At 43.0% G+C, this 27,417-nt stretch overlaps 1 protein-coding gene across 1 annotated transcript in view; it reads left to right on the top strand.

Moving 5' to 3' along the window:
- BRF1 (BRF1 general transcription factor IIIB subunit) overlaps positions 1-27,417 on the top strand; it is a 643,919-nt gene that overhangs the window by 192,678 nt on the left and 423,824 nt on the right. The window contains exon 4 of the mRNA XM_073610050.1: positions 21,807-21,838. Coding sequence (XP_073466151.1) covers positions 21,807-21,838 — 32 coding nt within the window. The remainder of the gene's footprint in view (positions 1-21,806; positions 21,839-27,417) is intronic.

Genomic DNA, 27,417 nt, shown 5'->3' with positions numbered 1-27,417 from the left:
ATCAAGATGACGAATAAACCCTCTATGAAAAATGTTGAGGCCATTGCTGGATTGCATGCAGACAGGAAGTGGCTGCGAGAGATTTTCAGCACTGGGGTGCAGTAAATGATGAGAAGTAACCATTCTGATAGTGTTGTGTTTTTGTTTTGTTTTTTTTTTAATAATGGACACTTGTACACAATGCTCATGCAAACTTAATGTTATCCAGTCAGGATTTACAGCTACTGTTCAGCTGTTTATTAAATTGTGTGACACAGTAGTAAAGAGTAAGCAAAAGCTGAGCATACACATAACGACTGTACATCATTTTATGGAACAGTCCTTTGTATGTTTCAGAAACAGATCACAATAAATGAAGTCAATAATGGCAGCCTCCATATTTCTTCTCCTTTACAATGCCTTGTGTCCAATAAGTTCCTGAAACCTTGACATGTTCCTCCATTAATCTGCTTACTATATGTTGCATGTCATAACATTTGCACTGCTGTATTAAAACATTTTGGTAAGACCTGTGAATAAAGTGTTTATATAATTCAATTTTTATCATTCTTCAGAAATATCTGATTTGACACCTGTATCGGTAAAATATTAAACATTCTAGTGGAGAACGTAGTTGTGGGGGTATCTGTGTGATGATAAACTTTGATTAACGTAAGCCGTTTGTGTAGTAACAAGTTTGGCATTTCCCATCTTTGATTCACCTCATTCCTGTGTCTGCATTACATTCTCTTACACTCCTCCAGCCAGGGCCGGCCCAAGACATTGTGCTGTCTGGGCCCAAGAATGAAATGCTGCCCCCCCCCACCCCCAAAAAAATCACACCCACCAAAAAGCCCCCACAATCATTATTTTATATAATAACTAAAATCAAATTTATCAAAAAATCTGATTAAAAATGCCATAAATCTATCCCCTATTTTGTAGACGCTATAACTTTTACGCAAACCAATCAATATGCGCTTGTTGCGATTTTTTTTTTTTTTTTTTTAACCAAAAATTTGTAGCAGAATACATATTGGCCTAAACTGATGAAGACTTTTTTTTATAGCCAATATCTATAGGAGGGGTTTCCACCATCCCTGCTAAGTTTTAATTTATACAGTATGTCTTATTTTCAGTCTGATGTGTATTATATGTGAAGTTGCGTATCAGAGACCGGTATTGAGGTAATATTGAAGCTTATTGCGCTTTCCATACATTAGAGGATTCCACCATTATTGTTAAAGCGGAGCTCCACCCACATTTTTAACTTTTCACCATCCAGCAGTAAAGAGTGTTTTTATTGCAATTTGGCATATCTTTTAAAAAAAAATAAAAAATAAAAAAACTTACTGCTGTATTTCTTCATAGTATTCCTACTTCCTCCTCCTCGGCCGCGCACGTCATTTCCGGCTTTGCAATGTCTCCTGGGATATGTGTGTCTTCAATCTCAGGAGACAACGGGCATTGCCGGTATTTCACTATATAAGCTGAATTTACTGTTAAAAATAACTGTGAAAAGCAAGACTCCGGTGGGTGTATAAAGATGTCCGCTTGCTGACTTCTAATTCTAGGCTTACTGCGGACGAGTGCAGGTGTACCAAGATGGCCATGACGCAACATCATTTTGGTTGCAAAATTTGATGGGTAGTGGCTTTCTGACAGGACACCGGGTCGAAGCATCGAGAGATCAAGAGGTGCGTGCTGGGCATACAGCCTCACCATATTCCGGAATAGACTTCTAGTGGGCTTCATATGTGCCCACAGTAGAGATGGAAGTGCTCTGCAGAGCAAAAATAAACAGCCATTTAAAAAAAATGGGAATTGAGCTGTGATATGTTAAATGACATTGATTTAATGTTTTAATATAGTGTAAAAGAACGGATTACATAAAAAAAAAAAAAAATTCTGGGTGGAACTCCGCTTTAAGTTATTGATCAGTAAGTTAGCGCTGCACTTTTTTTTTGTGGTTTGGGAACACTAATAGTGCTTAGCGGCAGGCCTTTTACTGACACTTTTTTTTTTTTTTTTTTCATTTTACCTCCAGTAGTTTATTGTAAATAGTAGTGTGGTGATTACCTATTATACTAAAGATTGTCATGTGGAATTAATAAACAGCAACAGATTTCAGTTGTGCCCCACCAAGCCGGCCCCCCCATGGACAGTGGGCCTGGCTGCTGAGTTCATCGCCCCATCCCTGCACTCAGTGCACTGATTGGTGGCCCTGATTGGCAGCACTAATGGCACTGATGGGCTTCACTGATTGGCACTAATAGACAGCACTGATAGGCAGCACTGATGGGCACTAATTGGCAGCACTGATAGCATTGATAGGCATTGATTGGCAGCACTAATTGGAAGCACTGGCACTGATTGGCACTGGCAGGTGGCACTGATTGGCACTGGTAGGTGGCACAGATTGAAAACACTGGCACTGACTGGCACTGGCAATTGGCACTGGCAGGTGGCACTGGTTGGCACTGGCAGGCAGCACTGATTGGCACTGGCAGAGGAGTGGGAGTTTCACATTAAGACTGATATTGATGCTTAGTGAAACTGTGTGTGACACTGACATGTAATGTAACTTCATGCAGAGAGAGACCAACTGTCAAAATTGAGTGTTGATGTCCGGGGTGGGCGAGACCCAACAGCTATCAAACACCAGCCAATGGGATGGGATCTGGGCGGGCTGCTATGTGTAGGTGGCCCCCCCCCCCTTTCTTACGCAGCCCAATCATTGGCTAGTGTTTGATAGCTGCTGGATGCAGCCCACCCCCGACATCGACGCTAAATTTTGACAGCTGGTTTCTCTCTGATGTCGGGGGTGGGCGGGACCCAGCAGCTATCAAACACCAGCCAATGATTGGGCTGCTTAAGAAAAGGGGCGGGGCCACATACATGTAGTAGCCTGCCCAGATCCCATCCCATTGGCTGGTGTTTAATAGCTGCTGGGTCCCACCCGGATTCCACCCCGACATCAACTCTCATATTTGACAGCTGGTCTCTCTCTGCATTCAGTTACATTACATGACCGTGTCACACGCTCAGCGGATCTTACAAGCAGAGCGATCTGCTCAGCGTGAAACTGTCTCACAGGCAGCAGGGGCTGCACACTTATTGGCTGCAGCCTTTCACAGCAGTCCCACAGACTGCCCCTCTTAAAATGCCCCCACTGGGTCCCATGGTAGGGCCGGCCCTGCCTCCAGCTATGGGCTTGTAAGATAACCTTTCTCTATTGAGACTATAGCTGGTGTGATTGGATGGGGTGGTATAGTACCACAGGGCTTTATAGGTAACCAGTTAGTTTAATTGGTATGTTTTACAGTTTTAGGTTAACTGTCTACTGAAAGCATGGTTGGTGTTCAGTTGAATCACCTTTTGGCTTCTTATATTTCTAAGAAGTTTAAATTCAGCAAAGTGATAGCTTTACCAGATTACCATGTTCTGCCCACCTGTTTTGGCCATCACAGGTGGTATGTCCTCATAAACAGGGCCTTGATCTCTTTTCATGTCCAGATTAGGTCCCTCCCAGTCCTGGTTCTTAGTCCCAGGATAGATGGAAAGGGCAGGAGCAGGTCGTAGCCATGGTTTAGGGCCAAGAGCTTCCAGAGTGATCAATTTGAATACTAACTTAGGTAGAATACCACAATGTGCCTTCTCTTCAGTAGTATTGTTACCTTAGCAGTCTACGTAAAGTAGTTGTAAAGGCAGAAGGTTTTTTATCTTAATGCATTAAGATAAAAAGCCTTCTGTGTGCAGCAGCCCCCCCAATACTTACCTGAGCCCCATCTCTATCCAACAATGTTCACGAGTCCCTCAGCTGTCTGGGACTCTCCCTCCTGATTGGCTGAGAAACAGCAGTGGCACCATTGTCTCACGCTGCTGTCAATCAAAGTCAGTTAGCCAATCAGGAGAGAGAGGGCAGCTCCGTGTCTGAATGGACACATGGAGCTTCAGCTCAACTCGGGTGCCCCCATAGAAAGCTTCTTGCTGTGGGGGCACTCAACAAGAGGGAAGGGCCAGGAGCAGCGAAGAGGTACCCGAGAAGTGGAGGATCCAGGCTGCTCTGCGCAAATCTACTACACGTTTAAAGAAAAATTGAAAAAAGAGACTTTACAATCACTTTTAAGCTGACCATAGATGGTTCGAAGATTGGCTAGTTGAGCAAGGACTGGACACATTTTGATCCATCTATGGGTGTTCCCGTTCGAGAGAAGTTGATCTAATGATCAGCTTCTCTTCAACGGGAATGTTGGAAAATTTTAATGTGATCAGTGTATTCTAACGGTATAGGAGTCTATGCTATCAGAATACAGTAACACAGAACCAGTCATTAGTGGGTGTTTTTACCCTCTTGGTGCTGACAACATGCAGATATGCGACCTCTCAGTGGGTGGGCAGAGTGGGCGCATATTTGCGTATATTGCAAAACCAGCTGTGCCAAGAGCACATGCCCTGCGTGATCCCGACACAGTTATTGGCTGCTAGCGGAAAGCTCCCGATCATGTGACACCCAATCATGATGGTCACATGATCATAAACCCGTCCCGCCTCCCGGAATCTGAAACCCCTGTATGGGAAGCTAAGGTAGTTAAACTGAAACTATACTTGCCTTCCGTCCAGAGCTGCAGTGTCCTGGAGCTCCCCGCTGGCTGTTGTCATCTTCATCTGGATTCTCTTCTGTGTACCAATCTTCTGCCATTTTCATTTGCTCAGCCAAAATGTTGTCACCCCTGCACACGCGTGGGAATTTCTTTTGGCATTGCTGAAATTTGTACACTGAGCTGCGTGTGCTCAGCTCAGTGTACAGGGCACACAGGCAGGTAAAGAACTTTGCAGAGCCTGTTTGCCAATAGTTTTTTTTTTTTTAATTTAAAGGTCCACTTTAAATTGGTTCAGCCTTATCTGTCATTGGTTGGTGTGTGCACAGTTCTTGTATTCTCTCCCTGTCAGCTCAAAAATGTCAAACCTGTGTCAGGCAGTAAATCTCCATGGAAGTTGCCCTGTCTGTATTTGGTGCCAATAATTGACATTTTGGGCTGCTGTTGAAGGTTAACAATTGTGTTTTTGAGCTGAAAATCATTTCATGCCCAAGGATTTGCACCTACTTGCGCTGCAGTAACACATGCACCTCAACACTCTTTATCATCCCACAGCCCATTCATTTTGAATAGGCCGCAGAGCAATGTTGTTCAAAACGCTGTGTTCTGGAGATGTGTTGGGTGATAATCAACATTTTTTTTTTTTTTGTATCTGTGATGATAATGACTGGCACATGAACAGTTAAAGATTGTGAATATATTAAATCTGTATGGTGCTTGGCAGTGGAGGTTGCACACTGCCTGCTGTGATTGCAGCTCTGATTAATGATTCCCCCATCTACAGCAGCTTGTGAAAGTTTTTCATTTGCCAGGCCCTGTGATTTATGTCACCTGTTTGCAGTTTTCCTGAGCTAGTAGGAGTGCGGAGTCTAGCTGCACAGCTCTCTGCTCAGTGTCTGTGTATTCTGTCTGTGCAAACCTAGGGGAGTCCATGTGATTCATATCCTCAGTTTTCCAACGTCCCTCTGAGTCAATCATGGCTTTTGCTCTTCCAGCCCGTATTCAGTGGCACTCCTTTCTGTACTCCTCGTAAAAACTTTGCTGTATAAGATCGTCTCAGTTTTACAAGGGTGAGTTATCGAACAATTAAAAGGGCAAAAAACGATTGAAGATAAGCAAACAGAGCTCCGCACACTTTTAAGAAACTTTGTCATGATTGGGCTTCTGAAAGGTTTTAAATATTCAGTCTTGGATTCCTGTAATAACAATGGGCTTACGAAAGAAAGACCCCCCCCAGAGTTGCCACCTCATCCCTTTAAACCCCAACACATATGAATTACACAGCTTCAGAGGCTAATTTAATGCAGATAAGGCACCAAGTAAGTTTACTTGCCACCTTAATCAGCCACAGAACCCCTGTAATCAATAGGTGTTCGGTTTTAAAGGGATGAGTTGGCAAATCCCCCCCCCCCCCCTTACCTTCACTTTATATAAGAGCCTGTTCACACCACAATTTCTGTGTTCCGGGTGCGTTCCTCCATGCGCTTTTTTTGATGTGTTCCTGTGTTTTTTTTTTCTCCTTTTCCCTTCAGCTCAGGACGTGCATTCCGGTGAGTTTTTGATGCAGTTAGCAGTGTTCCAGATGCGTTTCATACAGAAGAAAATGCAACATGGAATGTCCTGTAGTGGTGTGAACTAGGAGCATTGGAATCCATGCTAAACACTGTCCATGCATTTTTGATGTAGAATAAGAAGGCACTAGACTGCATTTGGTGTGGACCAGCCCCTAAGCCTAGGTTCACACTGATGTGGGTTTGAAATTGTGCAAGTTCAGCTGAACTCTCACTATTTCAAACCCGCATGTCAGTCCGACTTCGAGAGCGATTTCAGAGATATCTGTGTGGGTTCCTGCACAGATGTCTATTGAAATCGCCCCCAAAGTCACCAAAAGTATTGCAGGAACTACTTTTGGGAACCGGTGTGGCGCCGCAAAGTCAGCTTCGCACCAATTCGGACGGTGCCGTTGCCACCAATAGGCAGCGGTTTGACATGTCAAATTGCATGTCAAAAGGACCTGATGTGAACATGGGCTAAATCGGATTCTTCAGAGGTCACCTTTTGCCTGACAGTTATAACCTTTGAAACGTCTGACCTCACATTGTCTCCAAGCTTCTGAGTGTTCATAACAGCATTAAAGGCTAAGTTCGCCTTTTGAGCCCTTTCACACTGGGGCGGGGGCGGCGTCGGCGGTAAAACGCCGCGGAGAAAGGGTTAAATACCACCGCAAAGCGCCTCTGCAGAGGCGCTTTGCCGGCGGTATAGCCGCGCCGTCCCATTGATTTCAATGGGCAGGAGCGGTAAAGGAGCGGTATACACACCGCTCCTTCACTGCTCCGAAGATGCTGCTGGCAGGACTTTCTTTACCGTCCTGCCAGTGCACCGCTCCAGTGTGAAAGCCCTCAGGGCTTTCACACTGGAATGAAAGCAGCGGCACTTTCGGGTCGGTTTGCAGGCGCTATTATTAGCGCAATAGCGCCTGCAAACCGCCACAGTGTGAAAGGGCTCTAAGAAACAAATAATAAATGAACATTTTTGTGCAAGTAGAAAATGTGCATTTATTATTTTTTTTTCTAAGGAGCCTGCAGAGCATTTCACCTATGATCAGCAAATTACAAGTGCAATATTTGGCTCCTGCAGTCTCTCAGGATAGCTGTCTTGCCTGTACCGTTGATACGGGCAGGCAGTTACCTGAGAGCAGGAAGACCAATAAACTATGAGAACGTTCACCAACACCTTCGGAGTTCATTGAGAACTACAAGCTGTCAGCCGCAATGGCTGAGGGTATTCACAGGAAAGCGGACATGGACCTGTTATCTGGCCGCTCTGTGTAGCTCAGCAAGGGATCACCTGACAGATCTGCTGAGCAAAACCGGATCCGGCTCATGAGAATGGGGCATAAGTCTGAATTTGTTTTTACGCAATATACTTTCTAATCAGATCCCGCTCTCCTGTCTGATTTTGCCTTTGGCGTGCTAGGTATGACCAGCCCGGGTCTAAAGAAGAACCCTGCAGGACCAAATCCAGAGCTTTGAAGCATTCCTTGCACTGGTGGACACTCGTTCTTCCTTCTTTTCATGCATTTGGACTATTGGCATTAAAGGAGAAGTACAGCCAAAGTTCATTTGGCATTACTTCTCCTGTGACCCGTTTTCAGCCGACAGCAGGCTGAAGCCCGCTGTCGGCTAAACTCACAGAGCTGGTTCGGGCTCTGGCAAGATTGCGACAATGAAGTTGGGATCCACCCACATGCCTAAACCAGCACCCGGCTCAGTGAGCCGCTGAAAGCCGGAGCCAGCTGCTCCCGCGCCCTCCACAGCCCAGTGAGCGCGGGGGGGGGGGGGGGGGGGGCTAGAGCAGAGAGCCGGTGACTGACAGCCAGCTGTCTGCTCAGGGAGCTCTGAGCAATCGGTGGTGTTTGTTCGCTCAGTTCTCAGCATCCACCTAGGTAAGTATGAATCGGCAAGAAAAAAAAAGTGCACACTTCTTTAATTATCTGTGCACTTATAGCTTGGTACATTTTAGCCTGTTTTTGTATCCTACAAATGTATCATTATGATGCTATGCTAATTGATGCAACTCTGTGGCTGCTATTCTTTATCTATGGAATTGCCTTCAAAAATGGATAAACTATAGCGCCTCTGGTCTGGAGGATTATCAGACTGCACCATATCCCGTAGATACCATAAATAAACAGACTAAATACTAGGACTTTTAAGGTGCATACCCTCAATCATTACACAGTTGGTTATATGTTAAAAGTATTATGATCTTTTCAGATCTTCAGCAGAACATTAAACACAACTCTTAACTTATTCAGCCATACTCAGCTGAAATAATTTGAATAAAGAATAGCACCCCAGCACACTGCACATAGCCGCATGTTGCAGTAACTTGCGTTTTAATACAACCCAATAGTGGGAAAGGCTCTCAGTTTAGTCTGGTTGTGGCCACTGTGTCGTATTCCATCTGCCAAAGCAGCGCATGCTGGGTCATGTGTTTTCCTTGGGAGCTATAATGACCAAGACTTGCGTACTATAAACTGTTTTCTCTGGAAGAGCTTCCTTTTTCTTTGGCAGCTAAACAAGTCTGTTGTAAAAGACTTGCTTACTATAAATTCCTTTTTTTTTTCCATGGAAGAACTTGTTACTATGTCTTCAAGGGAATTGTTGTTGGAATTGTTGAATGTTGACTGTAAAAAAACAGTGGTCACCAAACTGCGACACGGGGGCCAGATGCGGCCATTTGCTTGCTTTTAGCTGAGTCTTGGGGCAATATTTCATCCACTGATACCAACGATGGGGCATAATTACCCCCCCCCACTGACACCAGTGAAGGGACACAATCCTCCCAGTGACACCAGTGATGAGACACAATTCCTCTCAGAATGAAACCAATAATTGGGCCCAATGACACCAATGGTCGGGCCAATCCAAAAAGATGTTTTTTTTCCCACTGATATCGGGAACTTTTCTACTCCCAATGGCCACAGTCCAGCCCGTCTAAAGGATAGTAAACTGGCTCCTTGTTTAGAAAGTTTGGAGACCCCTAGTATAGACCAACATAGTTCCCTTAAAGAGGAAGTAAACTTACATCACAAAATTTTGCCTATAGGTAAGCCTATAGTAAGACTTACCTATAGGTAGTGAAAATATATCCTAAACGTGTACTGTTTAGGAGCTATTTATTGTACATGCAGCAAGTGACATTAATGGCACATGTGTTCTGAAGGAGTGGCCACCTGCGCTGTTCCTTCAGAGCCCTGTGCCGTGAACGGCGAGTCCCGCGCACATCCACAGGAGTGACGTCATCGCGGCTCCGTCCACTCACAGAGCCGGAGTCCGCAAACCGTAAGCGAGATGGGTGAAGATGGAAGCGGCCTTGAGCGATGACATTGCATACTAGCACATTATGACATTACCTTGCAGGTAAGAAGAAAAAAAAAATGTCCAGCAGTTTACATCTGCTTTAAAGTGTACCTTTTGAGTATGTTTAGTGGAGTGAGTGCAGGGTGGAAGCAGTATAAATCTCACCAATAAAGTTATTTACTTTTTTCTTTTAAAAGCCATCTTAAGCCCCGGTTCACACTGCTGTGACTTGTCATGCTTGAGAGTCGCATGACAAGTCGTGCCCCATTAACGGCAATGAAACCGTTCTAATTGGTGCGACTCAAGTCACTTCAACTTAGAAAAAAGTTCCTGCGCTACTTTTGGTGCGACTTAAACATGACTTGCATTGACCTCTGCTAAAGAAGTCGTATTTAAGCGGCAAAGTCGCGCAGAGATGTCGGATTCAAAGTCGCTGCAGTGTGAACCTGGGCTAAGAGGGAAAGAAGGAAATAAACGTATTATGCCTCCCCCTTTATACAATATAGATTTTTATTTGCAAAAAAATATTATCTAAAGGCCCCAATTATTTACCTACTTTAGTCGTGTGATATCTTGTTTCTTGTTTTGTTTCTTTTTCTCTCTAGTGTGGAAGGTTCCAGTATGCAGTACTCCTGCTCTTTTCTTGTAACATAGGCACTTCCTTGTGAGGGGTCCATCTCAGAACACTGAAGCCTTTGGGTGTGATGGGAGGGGCAGATACAAGACTGACCACATCATAAAGCAGCTTTTCACCACTAGTCTCCACCATCTAAAATGAGGTGCCCCAGATCCCTCTTGCTCCGCCTCCTTTTTCCAGAGATTTTTTTTTTAAGCATACATGCCTTCTATTTGTAGTGCCTTGCATTCTTCTGCACAAGAAAAATGCAGATCCCTGCTAGGGCACATAGAAGACAACACAGCGCACATGTCGTCCTATGCCAATACTGAGGGTGCCACTTAAGGCTCCAACAGGTCCTCATCTGTTGTCAGTGCTATGAGTGCAGGCTGGGACGGAGCTTGTCCCAGCTCAGTGGATACCAATGGAAAGAAATGTCCCAAAAGCCGCACATCACTACAAAACCCTGTGTGTAGAAGGTGAAAATAGCCTCAGCCCAGGCTTCTTCCAGGCAACATCCCTCAATGCGTTTCGCCCCGGCCAGGGGAATTAATCATGATTAAGCACCGTGGGTGGGGGGAAATGCATTGGAGCTTTTGGGACCTTTCTTTCTTTGCACATGTCACCGCAGCATAATGCATGGTGCTGCTCTTTGAGGACATAAATGAAGTGTCACTGTGTTGAAAACAAAAATAAACCATGCAATGCGCTGAAACGTGTATTACATCACTCGCTCGGACCTTACACAGACACTAGCAAGCAAGGTAAAATGTTGCTTTTACTGTGTGGGCTAGTGTGAAGGAGCCTTAAAGGTTTTTGAGGTTTTGCTTTTTTTTTTGCATAGAAAACCATTCGCTAGGTGTGGAAAATTAGTTTTTTTTTTACCCAACGTTGGGCTTTAAAAAGGAATTCTACCAATACTGTAGCTGCTGACTTTTACTACTAGGGTATTTACCTGTCCAGGCATCCAACGGTGTCCTCACCCGTACCATCTTGGCTAAGGGAAACTGGCAGTGAAGCTTTGTGGCTTTAGACTGCGCGTACGTGAATCACGCTGCATGTTCGCAATGGCCGGCTGCGGTGGTGGTGGTGGGGGTGGGTCGAACTTCCGGCTCACTTCACTGCCATGAACTGAGCCGAAAGTGGGAGCGGGTACCTGTCAAAATATGTGGGAGCGAAGAGGGGAGGAGGCAGACAAGCGGAGCTTCTCCTTTTGGGTGGAGCTCCATCTTTGCCATCAGTGGATGCATTGTGCTCATACCTCTTCTATGTAGTTCTGTTTCTCCCTGTCATCAGAATTCAGCATTATTTTGATAAAGCGTTTAATTGTTTTAATCTGTAATTATGCTTTCCCTGGCATCCTGCGAAGAATAATGTTGCCGATTAAACGGTTATTTGCTGTTTGTGGATGATATTTGTCTGGAAGGTATTGAGCTAAATCCCATTAAGTGGACAACCGCTGGCGTGCTTTATGTCCCAGGTTCTCTAAACACTCATGGAGACTGTTGTACATCCTATTAGTAGCTGCTTCCTATGGCGTTGTTTAGGATGAGCTCATTATGACTGAGTCATCTTTTATGCTTGTGAAAGATGAGGGATTTTATTTAATTGTTGAATGGACAAGACTGTATTCTCAGCTTTAATTTGGTCCATACAATTAATTGCAGAGGGACGCGTTCACGGAACGGTCTGGTTTCATCTCTTGTTTTATTTTTTTAATGATTTTTTTTATTTCTCCCCTCTCGCACACCCCCCAAGGCCTGTGTGTCTTTCCTGTTTTATTTTAATTTAGGGCACTCGGGCAGCCCCTCATTTCAGTGCCTGTGATATTAAACAAGTGTTTTTAATTAAAGATCTGCTTGTTCACGGGCCAATTTATTAAGGTCCTTTGACCCCTCTGCTTGCTACAAGTGAAAGCAGGCCTTCGTGTTTGTACAAGTCTTTCCTTTGAAATGTTTCACCCACGCAATGACTGGTGGGATATTGGCAAACTTCTTGGAGCCGTGACTCAGAGCCCCTTTACTCACAGGACCTCCATGAATCATCATCCGTATCCCTGTTCTTATCTTAGCCATGGTGTGTTCTCAAAGATAATTCATAGGAATTAACATAAAATTTATCAAGTATCTCCGCGCTAAAACCTGAACTGCGAAGTTCAATGAGTCAAGCCGCACACCAAATGTATCTCCTCCAACGTTTAATCCTGTTGACGGTACACCCTGAATTCCCTCTGGAAGCCACGTTCTATCGTTTTTCACCTGACAAGGCCTTAATTGTAGGGACTAAACATGGGATTAAAGCGGTAGTAAACGGCCAGCCACAAGAATAAAAAAAAATTGGGCCCCCCTGCAGGTTTAAGTCATAATGTACTAATATGCACAGCATACTAGAACATTATGACGGACTTGCCTGCATACGGAGCCCTCTAGCACTGGGTTGTCATGGCTCTTCCTTTTTCACCCAGTCTTCCTTCTGGGTTTGCAGGCCCTGCCTCTTTCAATGGCCGGGGCTGTGATGACATCACTCCTACGCAAGCCCCAGCTACAGCATGGTGCTCTGCATTTTACGGCATTTTGTATGATCTGAATGCAGAACATTACTGTGCATGTGACGTCACCGGCTATTGCCGATGTACATGTTTAGGAGATATTCATACAAATAAGCCTGGTAATAAGCTTACCTGAAGGCAGGGCCATGGATAAGGTGGTGTATGGGGCTCAGGCAGCTGGGTGAATCGGAAGTGGGCAGGGAGAGTTATTGGCATAGCGGGGGGGGGGGGGGGCACAGTTACTGGAACTGATCCTCTGTCTTTCCGGTAAATGTCACATTTACTAGCCCCTTCCTTTCCTGAATAAACACAATGAGTGATTGGTACCAATCACTCAGTGTTTATTCATAACTGAAGCATAGTAAACTGTTTATGGGGGGGCCCTGTTCGGTTAGCTGTGTGGGGAGCTGTGGTTCCTAACAGTAGCCCTGCTTGTAGGTACAACTTAAAAAATAGAGTTTACTACTGCTTTAGGCTGGGTTCTCACTAGAGATTGCAACGGTTCACAGCAGGAGTCCGTTGCGTCTCCATTCACTTTTTTCAGATCCGATTTCAGCCCAAATTTTGGGTTGAATTCGTACCTGAAACAGGCCAAAAGATGCACAGGACTCCTGTGCAATTCGCACCGGAGCCACTGTGGAGATGTGTGAACCGGCTCCATAGAGAGCCAGTCACAATCTCCTGCTATGTGAATTGGCTGTGGAGAACCCACATCCAATTCACAATAGTGTGAACCCAGCCTAAAACAACGTTGGAGCACATACGTTTGGTTGTAGCTCATCTCATTGGACCTCGGAGTGTAGTGTGTAGAGGCCCTTGAGCTAAAAAGAGAAGTTCACTTTTAGTAACATGTTATAGGTTATACCCATATTTATGGTGTACCATGTTACTAAATCAGCTGCCTATACCCCAACCCAATCCCACATTGTGACAATGGCCAGGGGATCCCCTCCCTGCACCCACTGTCGATGATCAAAAATTGCAGGTCTGTGCCATTCATTCAATTGTGGCTGACAGTTTGTCATGGCTCAATGAACTACAAGGGTGCTGGTGAGGTGAGGTTTGTTAAACGCCCTTTGGAACTGCATTGGTCACACGAATGGCTGCTGAAGGTAGGAAATCATAATGCCCTTTTCAGTAGTTCATATTATTAGGAGCAGTAATTGTAACTAATCACAATTTATTTTTTTAGGCCAGAGGGCCGACCCATGCATATCAGGCTTTACCTAGTTGGAATTCTACCCCTTTCCTGGACAGGTTGTAAACTTGGGATGGCATAACTACAATCTGAGCCATGATAAAATTCTTTATTGTTTTGCCTGGGGTAATTACAGTGTGTCTGTAAAAAATCTCTGTATTGGTCAGCACATTGGTTCCCAGCACATGAACATGGTGCTTGGCCACCAATATAGTAAATGGGTATGAGTAAAAAAATAATTGGCCTAGTTCTTCCCCCAGCTTTAACATCTTGAAGTAATTCTTCCTAAATCTTGATGGTACTTAAAGGAGAAGTATGACCAAAGCTTTTTTGGCAATACTTCTCCTATGGATCACAGGAGTGCAGTTCGTTCTGCATTCCTGTGACCTGTTTTCAGCCGAAAGCGGGCTAAATGTTCTCTGCTCAGAGCGGAGTGGAGAACTGAGTGATCTACGATGTTTGATCGCTCAGTTCTCACTGCAGAGGCGATGGGGACAGATGCACTACAGATCAACACTACATCCACCTAGGTGAGTCTAAGGTTTTGTTTTTTTAAAAACCCCATGCTTCTCTTAACCATAACCTATTTAATAACACTATATTAATCCCTAAAACTGTGTACTTGCTCACAGCTCCAGGTTGAGATATCTATTCTGAAAAGAAATGGATATAAGAGGCTGTTGAGCTTTTAATTTTCTAGTTTAGGTGTCCTTTAACCACTTAAGCCCCGGACCATTTGGCTGGCAAAAGACAAGAGCACTTTTTGCGATTCGGCACTGCTTCGCTTTAACGGACAATTGCGCAATCATGCGACGTGGCTCCCAAACAAAATTGACGTCCTTTTTTTCCCCCACAAATAGAGCTTTCTTTTGGTGGTATTTGATCACCTCTGTGGTTTTTATTTTTTGCGCTATAAACAAAAAAATAGCGATCATTTTGAAAAAAAGCATTATTTTTTACTATAATAAATATCCCCCAAAAATATATAACATTTTTTTTTTCCTCAGTTTAGGCCGATATGTATTCTTCTACATATTTTGGTTAAAAAAAAATCGCAATAAGCGTTTTATTGGTTTGCGCAAAAGTTATACCATCTACAAAATAGGGAATAGTTTTATGGCATTTTTATTAACAATTTTTTTTACTAGTAATGGCGGCGATCAGCGATTTTTATCGTGACTGCGACATTATGGCGGACAGATCGGACACTTTTGGTGCTATTTTGGGACCATTCACATTTATACAGCGATCAGTGCAATTAAAAATGCATTGATTACTGTGTAAATGTGACTGACAGTGAAGGGGTTAACCACTAGGGGGCAGTGAAGGGTTAAGTGTGTCCTAGGGAGTGATTCTAACGGGGGGAGGGGCTACGTGTGATACGACACTGATCACCGCTCCCGATTACAGGGAGCGGTGATCAGTGTCCTGTCACTAGGCAGAACAGGGAAATGCTTGGTTTCATCATCATTTCCCCGTTCTTCCTCTCCGTGAGACGATCGCGGGTATCCCTGCGGACATCAAGTTCGTGTGACTCGCGATCAAGTTCAAGGAGCTCGTGGCGGACAGGTGCGCGCCTGCAAACCGCTTCGTAAAGGGCAAAGTACAGGTACGTTAGTATGCCTGTACGTGCCCTTCTGCTGACGTATATCGGCGTGAGCCAGTCTGCAAGCGGTTAAAGTGGTTCTAAAGCAAGACATTTTTGTACCCTAATGTATTCCCTGCATTAAGGTAAAAAAATGTTCCAATATTGCCCGCCCCCCTTTATACTTACCTTTCGAGTGATCATGTTCCAGCACTGTGCCCGTCTGCAGCAGCTCTGGTCTCTCTCACTCCTCACAGGATAGAGGGACAGCAGGGGAGCCATTGATCCCTGCTGCTATCAATCAAATTCTGCGAGCATGGGGCGGGGCCAAACCACGATGTGTGCGTCAATGGACATGCACAGCACGGCACAGGAGGGGGGTGTGCTTAGCTGAGAAAACTCCTCCTCCCCTCCTAAAGACTCCTGGGATGTATAATATCACTTGCCTAGGCCTGGAAACCAGGAAAAAAAAGTCCAACACAAGTAAATATGATATATTTTCCTATCTATTTACTAATGTAGCAGCAGGATTAAAAATAGTCAATGTTAATTGAGAGAGTGAAGTTCCACTTTAAATATAACCCAATTAGTTGCTTTGGGTTACTCTATTGTACAGGTTCTTATGGTGGCACACAGAGAAGAGGAGGAGCCTGGAACATCGGCGGGGGGGAGGGGGCCCCAGAAGGGGAGGAGCAGGTAAGTATGACATGTTGGTTATTTTTACAAAAAGAAAAACTAGCCTTTACTAATGCTTTAAGGTTATAACTTGTTAGGTGAAAATAAATAAAAGGTTTATTAAATAAAAGGTTTCCCTATTGAATATACTCAAGATTAGCTTGATACAAATTCCTCTTTTTCTTATTTTCAACCACAGAACCATAAAGACTTCTCCAGGAATTTTCTGTTTAATAAATGTGCCATTTTCCTGAGCTAAAACTATGCAAATGCTGTTTCTAATATGCAAATTTTAATGTGTTGTTGTAAAGTAAATAACATACCAATATGCATGAAGGAAAGACAATTGCCAGGCTCTGTGCCCATTTATAAATCTTGATTTACTGTGAGGCACGCGGTCCAGAACAGCAATTTCATCTTGTGGGTTTCATTTGTCTGCAAAAGCTCACCCGATGGATCATTTTTAGCCCTGTAATTTACAGCAAAACCATCATCACATGATTTTACTGACATGAGTTTGCAAGCAAAAATGTTATCAGTATGAACGCAGCAAGATTATGTATTCCACCCAAGTGGAGGCGTTTCGATTCTCCTTCCATAGAAATGTGGATTGCAATAGTTAATGAGATCAGTTGTATGTAAGGATCTTATCGCATCTCTGAATCATAGAGAAGACAAATTTTGTTCCAGTTGCATCTACTGCAATGATTTCAGTTTCACACAAGAATACCAAGACTTTCTCGAAACATCTCCTGAGGATACCAGTTAAACTTAAAGCAGAGCTCCACCCAAAAGGGAAAGGTCTGCTGTAAGCCCCCCCCCCCCTCCCCTTTACATAATGGCACTTTTTTTGGAGGGGGCTGGAAAATTGGTTTTGACAGACACCCAATGCCACTTCCGCTCCAAACACCTAGGCCATCCGAGCGGATGTCCCCACCCACGTCACAGGTCCCTGAAGACTGCGGGACCATTCACAAAGCGCAGCGCGGCTCAAGCATGCGCAGTGCACACCTGGCTGCGAAGCCACAAGCTGTCACAGCTGGGTGCCCACAGTTGAGATTCCGGGGACAGAAGACGGAAGGAAGAGCACATCGCTGGATCCTGGGACAGGTGAGTGTCTGTTTATTAAAAATCGGCAGCTACATCTTTTGTAGCTGCTGACTTTTAATAAACACCAATTTGACTGGAGCTCCTCTTTAAAGCGGTAGTAAAGTATCTATGACAATATAAAATAATGTACCCTCCCTGCAGGTTTAAGCCATATTGTACTAGTATGCACCACATACTAGTACATTATGACAAACTTACTTACAAATGGAGTCCTCCGCGGTCAGGGCTCTCCCCGATCCCTGGCGTGTCTATCTTTACTCGGTCTTTGTTCCGGGTTTTGCGTCTTCGGGTGCTTGATTGGCCGGGCTGATGTGACGTCACTCCTGCGCATGCGTGCAGGAGTCGCACCTCTGCGGCATGCAGAGCCGGCTGTAAATGTGACTTGAGCTGTGCATGTGTGACTCAGATCACATTACCCGCTGACAGGCAGGGGGGGCATCTAGAGTCTCTTCTGTTATTAAAAGCCTGCCTGTCAGTGGATTTATTTTTATTTATTTTATTTATTTCAGTTACTTATATAGCGCCGTCAATTTACGCAGCGCTTTACATATACATTGTACATTCACATCGGTCCCTACACTCAAGGAGCTTACAATCTAAGGTCCCTACCTCACATTCATACATACTAGGGACAATTTAGACAGGATCCAATTAACCTACCAGCATGTTTTTGGAGTGTGGGAGGAAACCGGAGTACCCGGAGGAAACCCACGCAGGCACAGATTCTGTGTTTTACTACCACTTTAAGAGGGAATCCATATTTTTTTAGTCCTAAAAAGTAATTGTCACTTCATTATCGGCTTGATGCTGATTGTAAATGCTATACACTTTGATTAATTTGCCAAATAATGGGTAAGAGTCCAGCCTCTGTTGTCCAAATCTACCCCTTCTCTGTTTTTGCTGGTACAGTGAATAAGTGATATCCGGAACTAGAGATGTATCGGGGGCCCATTAAGATGAGGTTTATAGCAGAAAGCAGATGGCTTTACCGGGAGGTTATAAAGGAAGGTTAGAATGACGTTGACCAGATTACATAGAAAAATCCGCTAAAATAGACACCATATAGGCCTCAATGTCATCCACAATGACAAACTAAACAAAGTGGTGCTGCGCTGTCTAATATTATTCAATATATATTACATGTGGTTAACAGAAAATATACACGCTTATCCTAAGTGCCGGTTCACACTACCGCGACTTGGGATCCGACTTGTCAGACCTCAAGTCGCCCCAAGTCGCTTGACATCTGAAAGTCCATGTAAGTGAATGAGAGCCGTCTATATGTACGCTACTGAAGTCGCTCCGACTTCATAAAAGGTCCCTGTACTACTTCAAGGCGACTTGTAGGCGACTTGTACCCATTGATTTCAATGTAAGTCGCCTACAAGTCGGATCGTGATCTATACTGAAGCGACTTCACAGGAAGAGATGTTTTTTTCAAGCAAACCCCTCCCTCCCCCAGAGCGGATTGTAGTTTGATTGGCCACTGGAAAGTCGCCTGTCCTGGAGGCGACTTGAAGTCGCCTTGTAAGTCGCTCCAAGTCGCGCTGTGGTGTCGCCCTCAGGTCGTGTCCAGGTCGCCTCGCAAAGTCGCGGCCAGAGTCGTGTTGCCCCTGTGTGAACCGAGCCTTACAGTGATATAAACGGGTAACCAAATATATTTATGTAATCACAAAAACAACATTGAAAATCTCAATAAATCAGTATGTGTATAAAAAGTCTGTCTCCTTAAACTCCTCCTTGATTCAACATGATACATTTCCATGTATTGCCTTATATGGTTATGTGTATGTGAATTATGTTACACATAAGATAAAATATGGAAACGTATCAAGTTGAATCAAGGAGGCGTTAAAGGGGACATACACATACTGATTTACTGCGATTTGCAGTTTTGTTTTTACGATTACATAAATATATTTGGTTTCTCGTTTTTATCACTGGGAGCAAGGATAAGAGTGTATATTTTCTAATGTTAAATATTTCATAATATTAGCCAGTGCAGCACAGTTTTGTTTAAAGCGGAACTACATGGCATTTGAGCACCAAAAACACTATTTAATTCATGTTAAATATTCAAGGCAATCCCCCCCCATCCATCCATGTCTCCATGATTTATTTTGCTGTGAAATTGTTTTGAAAAACACCCCCTAACATTTCTGTCCAAGGACATCTTGAGTAAGGGCAGATAATTCATGTAGCATTTACTTTGTGGAATCTATCTGCCCTTAGCCCAGGCATGCAGGCAGGAGGACATGTTTAGATGAGAACCCCCCCCCCCCCATCATTTGCCTAGGCAAGAAACCAAGAAGTAATAGTGGAAATGTAAAAAAAAGTTCAAAGCAAATAAATATAATATACTTTCCTATCTATTTACTAATGCTAGCAGCATAAAGATTAAAGGTACTTAAAGTACTCTTCCCAGTGACCACGAGTATGGGGAGCATTGTTCCCACTGACCATCACACTAATGTATCATGAGTTGTAGATATAGTAATTTTTAGCAGGGGTTTCCTGAGACCAGAAAGTTATTTCAATGGCTCTGTGTTGAAAAATTTGAGAGAGGCTGGCTTAGAAAGTTATTACCAAAACAGTTGTCCCCATTGGAAGGTTTACCCTCTCTTTCTGCTTTAGTGAAAAGTGTTATAAAAGGTGCATATACCACGCTACTAGTGAACAGTGAAAAAAATATTATTCCTATGAGGAAAAGCTGCGACACAAAAAACGTAATATCCTTGCTAAAACAGTGCAAAAAGAAAGGAAAGGGTCGTGCTATTTAAAAAGATTAATCTCCAAAAAAAACAAACTGTTATAAAAATGTTGCAAAACCCAAATAACGTAGTGTGGGTAAAAAAACAATATTAAACCCAATCAGCATCCAAAAACACAATGTATAATTGAAAAAAATCCACATAAAGAATTCATATCCTGAAAAATAAATGAAAGAAACGCTGTGTACAAAGTCCACATAAAGAAAGTGCTGAGTCCAATTCCAAAGTGAAGAAAGAAAGTAAGGATGAAAATGAAGGTTTCACTTCCACCACAACCACCGGGGGAGCGAGGGATAGACCTCTCCTTGGAGTGCACACCAAATGGTAGTGGAGACCCTTACCAGAAAAGGTGGACATCCTATCTTTAGCGAGGTCATCAATGCTTGTAGATATAGCCCTCTGCCGGGTCTTATGGGTCGATCCAAGTTATCAGAGCCTCCAGACTCCTATCGTCCTCCTCTCTCCTTGCGCCACTTTACCATCCAGTATGTAGAGAAACTCTCCTTCTGTTTGTGAAACTGGACGTTCTCTTGTGCCAGAACAGGCCGTATAAAGGGTGCAAAAAAAAGGGGACTCCATTAGTGTGTTATCCTTAAACACTATTTGGTTTATTCATAAAAAGGTTCGAACAAACATACATACAAATATATCTAAAAAATTTCTTGTGGCAATAAAAAACGAACGCCCGTGCTTCCAGGGTCACGTGGAGCGTAGTTGACGTCAATGCGTAGCATCGCTACATTTTTATATCAGTTTTTTTTTTTTTTTTTTGGAGAATTATCTTTTCAAATAGCGCAACCTTTTCCTTTCTTTTTGTGTTGCTTTAGTGAAAACTATAGAATTTTTGGATGTGTACTGAGGAGAGTATCTGGTACAAATGTTCATTTCCCCAAGGTCTTGGTTGGCCTTGGTTCAACGGTCAGAGAATCATATACAGCTTGCCATTCTTAGTGTCCTTTGGAAACGCTGGTCTTCAAGCCTTAACACTGATCCCCTAGTGCATTCCATCGTGATTCTTTTAACATTGGCTGCTCAAGCCCTGAAGAAGGAGGGGGCTTTATTTCCCCAAAATGCATTGACTGTACTTATTGCTCTTAACCATTAAATGTTTCAAAAAGACATTTAAGTGAAATGAACTTTTGTACCAGCCACTCTTAAAGTACACATCCAAGAATTTACCGTCTGAGTGCTCCCTTTGTCTGGATCAGAGAGGTTGCAGCCAAGAACCAGAAGGTAGTCCACCCACGCTGTACTTTCATCACGGATCTGCTCCTTCGAAGGAAAATGAACTTCACGTTATATTTGTCAGAACCAATTTTCACTGCTATTGGTTCAGTACCAGGTCCTACACACATCAGGCAACTGTGAAATTTGGGATTTCTTGCTTTTCAAAACCATATTTACATTGGAAATCTAGGCCAGTTTCTTAACCAGTCTGAATGCTACCCCAGTGGGTGCTTCTAATGGCAGCTGAAGTTGTATGAAAATCTTTACTTTCCTGTAAAATTTAAGCTAGATCTTACCATGATTCTACTGTCATTAACTAACGAGTGCGTGGTGTGTTATTGTGCGTTACTACAATGGTATCAAAAAAAGGCCTAGTTGAGAGAACCGTTTTACCCTGCCTTTTCATTAGTGAACTGTATTCCTTTATTTTGCGGTACTGTTAAGGTTTACTGTTCCTTTTAATTTCAGCCATGATTCTAATGAAGTAACATTTCTAAATGTGTTGTTCTGTCTTTTGGGAAATTTGCAGTGGACAAATAATAAGATTGTTCATAGTTTGGCTCCCCCACATGTCTAACAGACTACAAGAACCTATTGTATAATAAATGTCTTTTCCTTGACTTCCTCCCAGATATGTTACTTGATCTCAGCGACCTTCTTCAGGTATGGTATACACTTCCAACAGTCTGCTTTGTGTTAACCAGCTTTATCACTGCCAGCTGAGTGTTGTCGGGAATAATGGTTTTTATTGTCCAGATGCTTGACTGTTTCTAGACACGGCACCTGCAATGGTTTGACTCCTTATTCTTGCATGCATAGAGATAAGCACCTTGCACATACAGTTCTGTTTTAAACTCCCTTTAGAATACCTGCCAGTACAAGTAGATGATAGGAATCAGGATGCAATTTATATATCTGCGTTTACTGGCAGTTTCTTCATTTACGTCTCCGCTTCTGAGATGGGAATTCCAGCTTATATACCATGCTTTCAAATATTGTAAACTTCCCTGAGTTACCTCTTTTTGTAATAAACATATTCTTAACAAAATGAAATTCTAATGGAATATTGAGTGTGGTACACACTAGAGACCTATGAATTCCGGTTATCTGCTCACTTTGTATAAGCAGGGAGGGGCAGTTATCAGAACAGCTATGATCCATGACATGCTGGGTTCAAGCTACCAACCCACTACTAACAAACACATTTTGAACTCTGCTAGGGGTGGATCATCTAGTAACAATAATAACATAAAATCTGAATCATGCTCAAGTCTTTATTTCCGTCTTCAAATGGGCGAACTGTGACCAAAATGTTGTTTTTTGAATTTTCAATGGGTTATAGAATGTTGGCTATGATGGGGTTAATTCCATAAGTGCAAAAGCTGAGTGGGTAAAATCTCTCCAACGGATCCTAAAGTATAGCTAATCCAAAACGTTTTATTTTGTTTTTTGTTTAGTTTTATATAGAGTGGAGAAGGATTAGAACTGTTGGGTTGTTAGTACTGTTTGTGTCCTTTGTTATGGATATTCATGCTCTCTATTTGTTTTGTTTACTGTAATCATAAAAAAATTCCCCTGTTACCACAACAGGAAATCTTCCAATGGGGACACTAGTCCTGGTGACAATCAGGGATTCCCTTACTTTAGTAGAATTTCCTAATTTCCTGTTTTGGTTGTGGGGCAGGAAGCACAGAGAGGGCTCCTTAATGGGACCCAGAGATCAAAAATAAACTGTCAGGGGTTATAATCCTCTCTTATGGACTGTATACACAGGCCGAATATCGGGCAGTATCGGCCAGTTCGATAGGATTGTTGGTACATGATCTCCTCACGAGCTCTTCAGTTCTTTTTCATTCACAAAAAACAGGCAGTGTGTACCATGCTTAACTCTATCCAAAATGAAAAAAAAGTTTCAGATACTTTAGTTCCTCTAACAGTTGCAATGGGTAATCTCCCATTGGAGACATGTGCCAAAGGTGGTGTTTTCTATCAAATTTAGGAGATTTCTTCTTGTTGCATCACAAACAGGATTTCAGGCAACACTCTCAAACCGAAAAAAAAACATAATCAAAACTTTCTACACTTAAAACAAAACAGGCTGCGGTGCCCCTTTTAAAGATGAATTTTAGGAACTCTGCAACTTTGCAGAGACACACTGTGCACACAATTAGGTACTTGTCACCTCTTGGCCTTATCTCCATTACTTATACTGTATGTGACAGGATTATTACACTCTTAGGGGACACACTCTGGCTGTGAGAGGATAGAAGCACACACAGCAGCTATGCCCACCTCTCCCCTCTTCTGCTCATTCACAGAAGCCTTTGTATTTTGTTAATGAGTTCACATAATACAAAGGCTTCTGTGAATGGGCAGAAGGAGGGGAGGGGCATGCATGGCAGTTCCAGTGACTCTGCTCCTGAAGGAACTGAGACCACAGTGAGCAGCGTTGGAGCTCCGGAAGTTATCTTCCTGGAATACAATTAATCTGTCAGATGTGAATAATAGAGATAAGTCTAGGAGGCAGCAGGCACCTTATTAGACCTAACTCATGGTATGCCTACAGTTTTTACAAAGTAACTGAATTCCTGGAACTCAGCTTTAAGTATGTAGAGGTGATTTGATAAATGTGTAGGTAAAGCTGGAAGCCTTTTAAACACAGCCATTTGCATAAATGTAAAAAAAAAAAAGCTATTCATAACACTGGGTCTCATGCTCCATAGCAGCAGAAGTCTGAGTCACTTAAAGCACCCACCTGTGTTTTATCCTGGAAGGCATGGTGCTCACATAATGGTAGGTGAGCCCCGGTGGAGTTTAGGACACCATCCGGGGGGGGGTGTTGTGTCCTTTATGGCTAGCACTCACGAAGGTGGGTTGGATGGTGCTTGATGTCATTCATCCTGGTAGAGGAGCGGTGACTGGGACTGGTTGATTCTGTAGGGTACAGTCCCAGAGAGGGGGTGAGTATTCTGGCCAGAATTGCGTTTCTCTTTTTAAAAATCCTGGACTCCTTTTTCCCATTTTAAAGTAAAAGGTGGCCTCAAGCTTTAAAGCTGGCCATAGATGGATTGAATCTTGGCCAGTAAATCAATGACCAGCTGAGATTCGAACCATCTATGGCCAGGCTTGTTGTACCCAAGTTGATCCATCAGGGTAAAACCAGCCCGTTAGATATTTAACATGTGGCTATAGGCGATAACAGTAATCATTGCATCCGGCACACTCCACCCCACCAGCGGAACACAATAGCTCCGATGGAGGGATTCCCCCGTCAACACTGAATGGGGTATCGAGTGATTTTCTTTCCTTCCACACTTGGTGAAAGGAAAGAAAATCAAATCCTCTCTGGCTTGCCTAAACCCTGAGCGCAATAAGCAAGCCAAGTAGGTAGCATCAGATATAACATTACAGAAAGGCAAATTCTAGAGCCACGTAGACGTTGAGAAGTGTGGGAGGGAGATTTTCATTCATCATTCTACAAACAAGAGCTGCATAGTCATTATTGTCCAGACAAAACGGTCCTATTCGCTGCTTATTATTTTAACCTTCTAAACACATTTCCAGTAAAGGCAGAAGGAAAACCTGTAAGAAAACACATCTCACAGCCTGTTATCTCAGATTTGCTTTCACTGGAATACTTCAAACAAGATGATTTAGGGATTATCACTGGTTCACAGATAATATTGTGCGCCAGCTGTTTACAGAATAAAATTGCTCCCATTACGTGGTTGGTACTATTTGCAGCAGATTGTTAGATACCTGCTTTGTTGATCACCAGTCTTCCAGTAATCCTTTTCTCCGTTATGTCACTGTTACTGAACGCAGCTGCAGTCAATTTTGGGAAGCATAGTGCGTTAGCATGAGCTTGCAAAATCTGTGTGCAGCAATGTTAGAGTGACAACGGGGGTCCATGAAAAATAGAATAGTACCACTTGTTTCCAGGACCGATGACATTTGGTTGCTCAAAGCAGTGGATGACTGCGTTTCGGAATTCCAGAAAAATTGCATACTAACATGTTTTCAGAACAATGGCATTTTAAGCTTTCAGAATCCCAGCATGCTGACATTTAAAGTTTCGGAATTCTGGAAGACTGACATTTTCTATGTTTTGGCATTATGGCACACTGGCACTTGGTACCCAGAGCATCGGGTGGCTTAAACTTATAACAGGACAACAATGGCACAACTTTAAGCTTGAAGTACGAGAATAAGTGTGTTGATACTAAACTGTATACCCCAAAGGCACTTCAGCCATGTGTGACCTGCGGAATCATTAGCTCGGTGGTAGATACTTTGTTTAGTGAAGTTTCATGTCAGACGGAACTATGTTTAAAGGCCTGGTAGCCCACTTTTATTAAAATGGTAGAAAACAAAACAAAAAAGTCCAACGGAAAGTTTTCCTCTCCAGCAAAATATACACAATGGAAATGTAGAGCAACCTAGCTCTTAAGGCTCACTCAGCCTCAGTTACAGTACCGTGCTGCATAAACCCACTCCTGGCCTCTAGGAAGGAAGGGGGTTCTCCTGACACCCCAGGCGTTTTCACTCCTCTGAGACTTATGGTTTCTCCTGGTTCCCAGGACTCTGTCCCAGGTGTCTTTGCAATAGTCTCCCAGACTCTCTCAGCTGGTCCAACTCTCAGTTCACTGACCTGGAACCTCTCCCACGCGGGGTGCTGTGTTGAGGCTATTGCCTTGGTTCCTAAACAGGAGCATACCTCCTTCCTGGCTGCAGCAACTGCACCAACTCCTACTCCATCTCCACCTGCACTGCTCATCTGGTGGCATTTGCGGCCTGAAACTATTTGGCTTTAGTATTCGGGTGCTGGGATAAGTCACAAGTAAATGTGAATGCTATACTATACTTTGGTTTTATGACAATTTTATAAATAAAAAGGTTTTATGCTATGGTGCCCCTCTTCTGCTTATGTATTACTTGGATGGAAGCTGTTTAGTTGGACACACTGCATATAATGGTGTATGGAGCAGATTATAAAGTGCTAATGACCTTATTTTAATTAAGGGGTCACAACCTCTGGCGAGTTCTGATAGAGCTGGATCTGTCTCATGGAAGTGAAGCACAGAAACACAAATTGAAAGTGCTATGGAGCACTTTGGATAGTCTGGACATAAGTGGTAAACTTTTGTACATTTGCTATTTTTTTATTTTTATTTTTTCTTTATTTAAGGGACTAAGATCAAATGATAGTTTGGATAATATTTTGGAGTAGTTTTTCACCTATTTTGAGATTTTCATGAGTTCAATAGCAGTTTTTTTTATTATTATTGATTGCACATATTATTTATATATAGAATGCACTAAAATTTATGCTTTATAGTAATAGGGTATATCAGTAGGTGTTGTGTGTGTGTATATATGTTTATTAAGCACTATCTATTTTTTTTTTGTAGTTATATTTCAGAAATCTCACCCTGGGTTCATGTATGCGAATTGGATGCGTTTTAACTGCATTCAATTTACATAACGTGAATGTGACTGGCTTTCAATGGACCCAGTTCACACATGTGCAGGATGGTTTAAAAAGGGCCCTGTGCGCTTTGGGGTCCGGTTCAGGTGCAATTTCAGATAAAAAAATACACACCTGAACCAGTGAACAGAAACGCACCGGACTGTCACACTAAAACCACGGCTGCATATGTGTGAACCTAGCCTTAAGGTACCCTATACAGTAGAGATGCACAATTAATCGTTAAAGTATCAAGATTGCTTTTCTACCCCCCTCTCAATCTTAGAATTAACAAATGTGCCACGTGGTTTACAAAAAGAAGTAAAAGTACATTGAAGGGTACCATCATCCCGATTATGAATATAAACAAGGAATGGGGTTGAAAGAGAAAACAAAGCAGAGGCCTCTCCAATAGGGTCCTGCCTCTTTCACAAAAATACAGGGACTATTGCGGTACCATAAGAAAAGAAATTTGTATATAAAAATATAAGTTTATTTCAAAATTAATAATAAAAAAGTCCTACAAAGGACATATATTGTACATAGTCATGATTACACATACACAAACAATGATAATTGTTTACAACATTGTTGATACTAAATTAATATAGCTAGTGCCCATATAGAGACATGGACAGAGGTTCTATAGTGTGATACTTGCAGACGTGACCTCTACGGTTTCGCGGTCACAGCCGCTTCTTCAGGAGGCGTCTGATAGTATGTGGTCTATAAAGACGAAAGACAATACAGTATCAACATGACAAGCAAAATACAT

The sequence above is a fragment of the Aquarana catesbeiana genome, linkage group LG13, assembly GCF_042186555.1.
Source record: "Aquarana catesbeiana isolate 2022-GZ linkage group LG13, ASM4218655v1, whole genome shotgun sequence".
Classification (NCBI taxonomy): domain Eukaryota; kingdom Metazoa; phylum Chordata; class Amphibia; order Anura; family Ranidae; genus Aquarana; species Aquarana catesbeiana.
Note: the sequence above shows the minus strand (reverse complement) of the source record. Positions and strands in the feature narration are given on the sequence as shown.